This window comes from Penaeus chinensis, chromosome 6 (assembly GCF_019202785.1).
Source record: "Penaeus chinensis breed Huanghai No. 1 chromosome 6, ASM1920278v2, whole genome shotgun sequence".
In the NCBI taxonomy this organism is placed as follows: Eukaryota; Metazoa; Arthropoda; class Malacostraca; order Decapoda; family Penaeidae; genus Penaeus; species Penaeus chinensis.
In genome coordinates, this window is record NC_061824.1 from 39035722 (window position 1) to 39045721 (window position 10000).

General features: G+C 42.2%; 1 protein-coding gene across 1 annotated transcript in view; it reads right to left on the reverse strand.

Moving 5' to 3' along the window:
* LOC125026627 (eukaryotic translation initiation factor 5B-like) overlaps positions 1–10000 on the reverse strand; it is a 23008-nt gene that overhangs the window by 12373 nt on the left and 635 nt on the right. Inside the window, exons 2-10 of the mRNA XM_047615203.1 lie at positions 7090–7315; positions 6430–6813; positions 6161–6235; positions 3891–3933; positions 1673–1845; positions 1254–1418; positions 885–984; positions 321–476; positions 50–132 (exon numbers count right to left, since the gene is read on the reverse strand). Coding sequence (XP_047471159.1) covers positions 50–132; positions 321–476; positions 885–984; positions 1254–1418; positions 1673–1845; positions 3891–3933; positions 6161–6235; positions 6430–6813; positions 7090–7315 — 1405 coding nt within the window. The remainder of the gene's footprint in view (positions 1–49; positions 133–320; positions 477–884; positions 985–1253; positions 1419–1672; positions 1846–3890; positions 3934–6160; positions 6236–6429; positions 6814–7089; positions 7316–10000) is intronic.

The following is a 10000-nucleotide window of genomic DNA, read 5'->3' on the forward strand; positions in this document are numbered from 1 at the left end:
AAGTTTACAAAAGCCTTAAGATACAAATTTGTGAAAATACTATAATTACCTCTTCCTCCTCATCTTCATCACCTTTCTCACTGCTCTTCTTGGTGTCCGTATCTTGCGAGGCCTTCGTGGCTTCCGATGTGTCTGAAGGAGATGGAGAAAAGTTAGGAAATCCTTCAGGGCAAACTCAGATAAAAATAGGAAATTTGCTCTTTACATAGAGTAACACCCAGTAATAAAAAAAAAAAATAATAATAATGAGAGAAAAGCTTATGTAATAGGGGACGGGAAAAAAAAAAATCATAGTAATTGTTCTTGAACCCCATTCTTACCTTCATCCTCTTCGTCGTCGTCACTGATCTCATCCCAATCGTCCTTGACATCCTCCTCCTCGTCCTTTTCCCAAGAATCCTTGACATCATCTCCCTCCTTAGCCTCTACCTTAGGCTCCTCCGACTCCATCTTCTCATCCTTTGCCTCGGATTTTTCTGGGGGAAGGAAAGGACAAGGTGGCGGTGAGTGACAGAATTAAAGTTTGGAAAGTTTGTCATTATGTGTGTGTAGTATTTGAATGTCACTGGCAACAAAGAAACAAGTAGGTTCATGGGTTAATATGCCATAAATTTTCCTCTTTACAGCCCAAACAGACAGAGGAACTTGGACTGTGCTCTGTACTCCTGAGTGGGTAGGAATCCTTTGCATTGGATAAAAGCTTTTGCTAGGTATTGATGCCTCGGAAAATTTTCACTTAGTAGCTTAAGATGGGGGGAAAAAAAAAAAGACTAGAGAAAAAAGTAAAAAGGAAATGAAGAAAGCAAATACAAAAGAAAGAAGAAAAAAGAGAAAGAGAAACGGGAAAGAAAAATGAAAACAATTAAGAATAAACACTAGCTTACCTTCCTCCTGTTTCTCCTCCTTCTTGGGCTTCTTTGGCTTGACCTTTGACCCGGGTCGGGCTCGCTTCTCTCCCTGCTCTGGCAGCTTGACTCCCTGGGCCTAAGATAAAAAAAAAAATTAAGAGAAATGACTATAAAAACAAACCACAAATTGAACACTGCTGCAGTAGGAACAATACAGGAAGGCAATAAACCGTCAATTGGGATACAAATATTTCATTACTAATGCTTGCTAAATAACAACAATAATAATAATAATACCAATCTAAAGAAGACCATTGAGAAGAAAATAGACAGAACAAAATGAAAAGAACAGAAACAAGGGAATGAAGCATATATATATCCCAGGGTGTTTTCAGCCGTCCCTACCTTGAGGTGTTCCAACATCTCTTGCGCTCTGCGTTGGTCCTGCTTCTGCTTGGCCGTGAGCAGGCGTCCTTCTTGCCTCAGCCTCTCTTTTCTCTCCTTCTCCTTCTGTCTCTTCCTCTCCTTCTTTTCCTGTTCGAGACGCTTCGCTTCTTCAATCTGTCTGAGCTGTAAGGGAGGGGGGGAGGGGGATAGAAAGGTTAGTGATTTATTTATTTATTTATTCATTCATTTATTTACTTATTTATTATTATTTTTTTTTTAATATATGCTGAACAATTATATTCAATATCTGATGAAGTGATGGTTTGTATGTCTTGCTGTAGGTGTTGCAAAATTAGGTCAGAATTCTATTCCAAGATTCACCAAACCCTCTTCCCTCAATTTGTACGGAAAGAAAGGCCCAGAGACGACCCACTTACTCTCTCCTCCTCCAGCCTCTGTTTCTCCTCCTCTTCTCTCTGGAGTCTCTCCTCCTCCTCCTTCCTCTTGGCCAGCGCTTCCTTCATGGCCGCCAGCATCTTGGCGCTGGGCTTGCCCTTCTTGGACTTTCCTTCCTCCTCCTTCTCTGGCTCTCCCTTTTTCTTCTTCTTGGCTGATGGGAGAGAGCGATGGCAGGGAAGTTAGTTGAAGGTAGGTGGGAATGGGAAGAGGGAGGGGGAGAAGATAGGACGAGACAGGGTGGGAGGGATGGGGACGAGGGGAAGGAGGACTATGTAGCAAGACCTTTGTCAATATGCTTCTCTTAAAATCCTAACTCCTAATTAATCTGTTTATTCACTGAATTAGTTAAGAGCTAGGATAGGTATAGGGAATCCCTGTTATTTGTTGCCCCATTATTCATCACTTCACTTTTTTGTTACTGATGTTTGTGGATGCATCACCAATTGTACTTCACTGTGGCTTCTAAAAGTTTATACACACATGACCAAAAACACACAAGAAACTAATGTGAAATTAAATAAAAAAATAAAATATGAACATGAATTCCACAATATGTATAGATGTAACAAATTTTAAGTTTGTGCACGCTGCTAGCAGTATATGTGAACAGTGCACATCTACTTTTCAGCCACAAAAACAGGCAGATGCTACCACACCAGTGTGACCTCAGGTGTTGTTGAGGCAAAAGAGTTAAAAGGGAGAAGAAAGTGAATCTGCACCTGATACTGGATGCTCAAGAGGAGAGTGGTCTTTTTTCAATTTTCTTTTTTATTGAAATATTCAAGAAAATTCTCAGCTATTCTGACAATTTTCAGCAGGCTCTTAGCAGAAAAAAGAATCCTTTCACCTCCCTGATAGGTACTGCATCTATCGAAGAGGTGCACAAAGTCATACTTTACTCTAAGAAGTTGTTTGTCCAGCCAAAAAAGTCAGAAATACACTACCTCAAAGCACCCTGGGGTATCACTGACTAGCTGATTATCCCAGTCGACAAACAGGACCCAAGATTTTAAAGGCGAAAAAAGCTAAAAAGATACAGACTTCCTTTCACACTACTTTAAAATGGCATCATATTGCACACGGATTGCATGATAATCCTCATCCATCCACCTCAACCACTCCTGTTCCTTCACAAGAAACTTGGTTGAAAATAAACACAAGATGGGTGATGCACTAAGATTAAATCCTCTCCCACCTACCCGTGCAAAGACAAACCCTCGCTTCCCACTGCCTCTGCTACAAACAAGCAGCCACCCCTCTGAACTCATGTTGCAAGTTATAATTACTTCATGGTTCACAACGTCTGATATTTGCAAATCTCTTATGTGCTGACTTTTCTTTATTAAAAAATGTTGGTATTACTCTTTTTAGTATCATGACAATAATATACATATAAATTTATATGCTTGAGCAAACCACTGAATATTACGGTCCCATTCTAAATACACCTTTTAAAATGTATTCTTATGGGATATTATATATTGCTATTTGACTGAATCATTATTTGTTGTATTTTTCTGGTCCATATTAATGAGGAAAAACAGGAATCTCCCGTTTCTCTTTTCCATACAATCTTCTAACAAACAAATCAAATGCCCTTTTCATTAACCCCTTTTATCTATCTATAAACCAACTAAACTAATACATCAATATATTTTAGAAGTCAAAATTCCTTCACAATCAAACAAGTACTAACAGTGGGCATAGCACGTGTCTACCCGTCGGCAAGGGGTTAAAGGACTACTGCCTTTATCAGTCTGTTTCCTTCTTGTCATCTATCTACCCATTTTCTAACTATCAATCTATCAACCCATCTATTTTTTATCTATCCCTATATCCAAGTCTCTATATTTTAATGAACCCATTCATCTATCCATCTATTTTTTCATCAATCTGTCTATCAATGCATCCATTTTTCTGTCTATCTATCCATCTCTAATCTGACCACTTACTCATCTATCCCATCCATCTATATCTTAAACCTATCCATACATCTATCTCTCCATGCACATCCATCATCCTATCTCTCCTTCTAGCAATACATATTTATATCCCTCCCTGTCTGTCTATCTATCTGCCCGTCCCATCTTTCCACCTATTTATCCATCCACTCCTTTACCTATCTATAAAAGCACTTATGCATTCATCCACACATCTCAACCTCAACCTATTAAACAAACTAGATTGAACACTCACCATCTGCTTTGGCATCAGCCCCCTCAGCTGCCTTGGCATCTCCCTGCAACAGAGAAGAGGAGACGTGGGAATGAGTGTTATCGCTTCTTCATTAAGGATGAGAGAGAGAGAGAGAGAGAGAGAGAGAGAGAGAGAGAGAGAGAGAGAGAGAGAGAGAGAGAGAGAGAGAGAGAGAGAGAGAGAGAAAGAGAGAGAAAAAGAGAGAGAAAGAGAGAGAAAGAGAGAGAGAGAGAGAGAGAGAGAGAGAGAGAGAGAGAGAGAGAGAGAGAGAGAGAGAGAGAGAGAGAGAGAGAGAGAGAGAGAGAAAGAGAGAGAGAAAGAGAGAGAAAGAGAAAGAGAAAGAGAAAGAGAGAGAGAGAGAAAGAGAGAGAGAGAGAGAGAGAGAGAGAGAGAGAGAGAGAGAGAGAGAGAGAAAGAGAGAGAAAGAGAAAGAGAAAGAGAAAGAGAAAGAGAAAGAGAGAAAGAGAGAGAGAGAGAGAGAGAGAGAGAGAGAGAGAGAGAGAGAGAGAGAGAGAGAGAGAGAGAGAAAGAAAGAGAAGGAGGGGGAAGGAGAGAGGGGAAGAGGGAGGGGGAGGGAGAGAGAGAGGGGGAAGAGGGATGGGGAGGGAGGGAGAGAGGGATGGGGAGGGAGGGAGAGAGGGGAAGGGGGAGGGGGAGGGAGAGAGGAAGGGGGAGGGTGAGGGAGAGAGGAAGGGGGAGGAAGAGGGGGGGAGAGGAGGGAAGGGGAGAGGAGGGGAGAGGAGGGAAAGGGGAGAGAAGGGGAGAGAAGGGAAGGGGAGAGAAGGGAAGGGAAGGGAAGGGAAGGGAAGGGAAGGGAAGGGAAGGGAAGGGGAGGGGAGGGGAGGGGAGGGAAGGGGAGGGAGAGGGAAGGTGGGGAAGAAGGGAGAGGAAGAGGGAAAATGGGGAAGGAGGGAGAGGAAGAGGGAAGATGGGGAAGGAGGGAGAGGGAGGGGGAAGGAGGGGGAAGGAGGGAGAGGGAGGGGGAAGGAGGGAGAGTGAGGAGGAAGGAGGGAGAATGAGGAGGAAGGAGGGAGAGGGAGGAGGAAGGAGGGGGAATGAGGGGGAAGGAGGGAGAAGGAGGGAGAGGGAGGGGGAAGGAGGGAGAAGGAGGGAGAGGGAGGGGGAAGGAGGGAGAGGGAGAGGGAGGGGGAAGGAGGGAGAGGGAGAGGGAAGGGGAAGGAGGGAGAGGGAGAGGGAGGGGGAAGGAGGGAGAGGGAGAGGGAGAAGGAGAGGAAGGGGAAGGGAGGGAGGGAGAGGAAGGGGAAGGAAGGGAGGGAGGGAGGGGAAGGGAGGGAGGGAAGGAGGGAGGGAGAGGAAGGGGAAGGGAGGGAGGGAAGGAGGGAGGGAGAGGAAGGGGAAGGGAGGGAGGGAGGGAGAGGAAGGGGAAGGGAGGGAGGGAGGGAGAGGAAGGGGAAGGGAGGGAGGGAGGGAGAGGAAGGGGAAGGGAGGGAGGGAGGGAGAGGAAGGGGAAGGGAGGGAGGGAGGGAGAGGAAGGGGAAGGGAGGGAGGGAGAGGGAAGGAATGAGGGAGAGGGAGAGGCAAGGGAAAGGCAAGGCAAGGCAAGGGAGAGAGAGAGGGAGGGAGGGGAAAGGGAAAGGCAAGGAAAAGGAAAAGGAAAAGGGAAAGGGAAAGGCAAGGAAAAGGAAAAGGAAAAGGAAAAGGGAAAGGCAAGGAAAAGGAAAAGGAAAAGGGAAGGGGAAAGGGAAAGGAAGGGGAGAGAAAGAGAGAGAGATTATAAAAATAAAAATATTGAGGGAGAAAAAAAAAAAAAAAAAAAATTGTTACATACAGATGGCTCCAAGTGTGCTTAGCCAGCAAGGAGTCTATCAGTAGCCCTAGTGACTGTTCCTGATTTCCCCATTCCTTGAATTGGCCAGAGAATGTGTCTTTCTTTAATACTATTAATATTAATACTGTTTTCAATCTTATTAATATTATGATTATTAAATTGTTATCAATAAATCTCTGGTAATATTAAAGACAATGAAATAATACAAAAGGTACTTTCCAAAAATCAAGGAAAAGGGTAAACAGGTGAGATAGGTAGGACTAATAATTTACTCCTTGGTGATTAAGCACTTGTAGAGCCATCCATGTGCAAATAAAATAAATAATCTTATATTACAGTGGGCACGACATGAACTCTTGCCATTTGTGCCGATTGGATTAAGAGAGAGAGAATAAGGAACTGACAAAGCGAGAGCCAAAGGCAAACTGATTTCGAACAACAGTTAAGCCTCGTAAGCCCCCAGTCAACAATTCTTGTTTACCTTGGCTTCTGCGGCATCTTTGTTTTTCTTTTTCTTCTTTTTACTGGCAGAGCTTTCTTCTGAAGCTTCTTCTTCCTGAAAGACAAAATTTGGCTATAGTTAAATCAAATCAAATCAAAACACACACACACACACACACACACAAACGACAGTTTCTCTTTGAAACCCGAAAACCGCTCTCGTGAAACCCCACTCCAAGACTCGTAAATCAGGCCACATTCCTCAAGTTGTAACTCTAAGCCTTTCATCAAGCCGCCCCTAATCCTCACCTTGGGCTTGGGAGGCTCGACCTCAGCCTCGGGTTCGTTCTGCTTCTTCTTGTTGTTCTTCTTCTTGCCCGCGTCCTGCTCCTCGTCCTTGGCCTCGTCCTTGGCCTCGTCCTCCTGGGTCTTCTTGGGCGGCTCCTCCTTGGGCTTCTCCCCCTTGTACTCCATCTCCAGCTCCTGCAGCATCTTGTCCAGGTCCTCGTCGTCATCATAGCCCTTCTTCTTGCCCTTCTTGCCCTTCTTCCCTTTCTTCCCCTTGTCGTCGTCTGCCGCTGGGGCCGCCTCCTCCTCCTCCTTCTCTTTCTTCTTCTCCTCCTCCTTGTTTTTGCTCTTGCTGTCCTCCTCTACCTCTGCCTCTTTGGTCTCATCTGCACCCTTCCTGGTTTTCTGCGGAGGATACGGAGGGTTAGTGCTGCCTGGAATGCCCTTTGATAAACAATCAGATGAGGGTGATGATAGAAATAACAATAACAACAATGAAAGAAAAAAATATATATTATATAGTTATGATAACGTACAAGCTAAAAAAACAAATATTAATCTTCCAGCCTAATAATATGCCAGTCCCCACAATAATAATAATAATAATAATAATAATAATAATAATAATAATAATGATAATATAATTTGGAGTTGTCCCCACACCCACTCCCAGCAGCGCACCTTCTTCTCTTTCTTCTCGGGCACAGGCTCGGGGTCTTCGGCCGGGGGTTCCTCAGGGGGCAGCTCCCCGGCCTCAGCCAATCTCATATGCTCGAGCTCCTTGGCAATGTCATCCTCCCAGTCTTGGTTTTTCTTCTTGCCCTTTTTGCCCTTCTTGCCCGCGTCGGATGCAGGGGGGGCGTCATCCGGCATGCCGTCGGCTGCTATGTCCTCCACCTCACCATTCCTGATTTTGGACAGGGAGAGGTTATTGATTACCCAAACTCTTGGCCAGCGCTGGGAAAATGACCTGGCCTTACAAGAATACAGAAAAACTCCTTATAAAGTACTTTCACTAATACTACTTTTGCAAATATTGAATACATGTTGCAATACTTCTAGATATATAAAAAGGAAACATGATATCTTCTGGTTTTATTAAATTTAGCATAATGACACATTTTTTATGGTTAGTTCTATTAAAACAGTCATTTTTGTGCTTCTTCCTGTTCACCCAAACTAATCATACTTGATAATATGTCAGAGTGCATATTAACAAAACTTTAACAAAAGGAAAAACTGTCACTTCAATAACAGAAAAGAGGCCATACAGTTAATCATTATGAGCCAATACATAAAAGAAAGAAAGAAAAGAAAAAAAAAAAATTGGAGTGCAACTTCCTAATTGCAATAATTCCTGTCCCTCTTACCATCACAACCTCGAAATCATTACATTTCACGAGGTTTACTAAATATAACTTGCTCTTGTTACACATCTTGTAATATACAATAACTATACCATAATGTACCACAACATGGAAACTTAATGCAATTTCAAATGGATGGTAACATTACAGTTTCACACAAATCTACAAGATAACACCTTTTGGAAAAATTACATCACTGCAAATGAAAATTACAGCTGTGAATGTAAACTTCACATGTGATCATATGACTGCCATGACTTACATGCCTTTAGTGCTCTGGCAAAGGTTCACAAATTTCAACCAAGTAAACTCTGGCATGATAGAGCTTGGAATCACTTCTCATTTGACAATAAAATCCTCCAGGTCTACAAGATGTCTACTTGGGTCGTATCACAGCTATGAAAGGTGCTTCCTGCTTTGAATAGTTGTATAAATCAAACATCTACTTTACCTTCAACCTGCTATAGCTATTTTATAAAAGTGGAATGGCTTAGAATTCACAGATCTATCACTTCCATGTATCGTTGCCTTTGATGCATTAGCAATAGGCCTAGGGGCAATTACTGAAAATAAGGCCGGAAAAAAACAAACAAAAAAGACTAATGTAACAGTTGTCAAAAAAATATCCACACCACTGGGTACAGAAAATAATGCCCACACGATAAAAAACTTAATAAAATTATGATTCTGTGCATTAAACAATACTTATGGCCATCTAGAAACTTTTACCATATATATAATAGCAAGATCGAGCTTACAGACTTCCCTGACATTTTGCCATCAAATAAGGAGCCAGCCCAAGCAAATTGTCAGGAGGTCTATAAGCTTGAAATTTGTGCCAGAAGTAAACAAACTTCCATTATGCATATTCTACCTAAAATACACATGGTGGACGTTTGTTGACTTTTGGCCGAACACAAAGACTAATTTGAGGACCTATTTGCTAATTATGGAGATCTGGGAGTTGCACTATTCAGACATAGATGAGTGAAGTATACATTCCTTTGGCACTCATATATTTTGGCAAGATTGGTGGCAGATTTCTGAAGGGGGGGGGGGGGGGTTGTGAACATGTACTAGGAGGGCACTTTGCACCAACGCAAAAGGGCACAAGCTAGAGGCCTGTAGGATGAGGCAACTTTATCAGTGGGAATTTTTAGCATTCTGGAGGCACTTCCAGGCACTATGAAGTAAACTCTGGCATTTATGTGGTAACTAATGCATAAAATAGATAATAACAATAATATGGAATAGGTAGTATGTATGATATGCAGGCTCTCATCTTTTTTGTTAAGGAAACAATGCATTAAAAGTTATCTGAAATTATACACATAATTTCAACATTTTGGTTCTAATATATATTAGCAGAACTATATTCACCAGGGTACCTAATTTATTCAAGCACTTCTGCATACTGTCTATCACTTTGTTGCTAAGGTAGAATTGATCACCGAATGTGCCAACGCAAGGGAAGCTGCCAAAGTTGATCCAGTCATGTAACAGATAAGCCACGGTGGGCTTAGCTTGGCTCTGCCCAGATTTATCTTCTATAATTAATTGTATTCCCTTATGCATCTGCCGAGCTTCAATCTTCCTTTTCATCAATGACAGCACAGTCATTTCAAAATTTATCAACAGCGGGAGTGGGTTTCCAAATTCTTTTCTTTTTTTCCACTTTCTAATAACTTTTATGAAAGATTTTTTTACTCTACAGCGTGATATACAAACACGACATTCCCTGTCAAACAGAACACCAAAGAGAAGAGCAAAGAAACGCACAAACACGCCAAACACCTTCACAGTGAAGAAGCAAAACAGCGGAAAGGTCTTCGGTATATTCGCATGTTATTTTCCCCTTTCCTCTGACGTTCTATCAATAATTAATTCAGCCTAAACCCCACACATAACACTCACTCAACACATGCAAACATATGTTCACAAATATAAGTAACAATACATATACACATCCATACATACACTTACATCCATAAATGACATCCACACTTACATTTAATGCTTATAATAAAGAGTCACACACGCAAGACTGCAACTTTACACAAACACATTGCCATAACAACACACGCACATAGAATTCACACACATGGACGCACATATGCAGCCACAGTACAAAAGCACGTACATAGACTGTAAAATCGACTTCATACTAACAAAAGCATGATTATTGCATCATTTCTAGAGCATTTATAGATGAGATTAACCTCCAA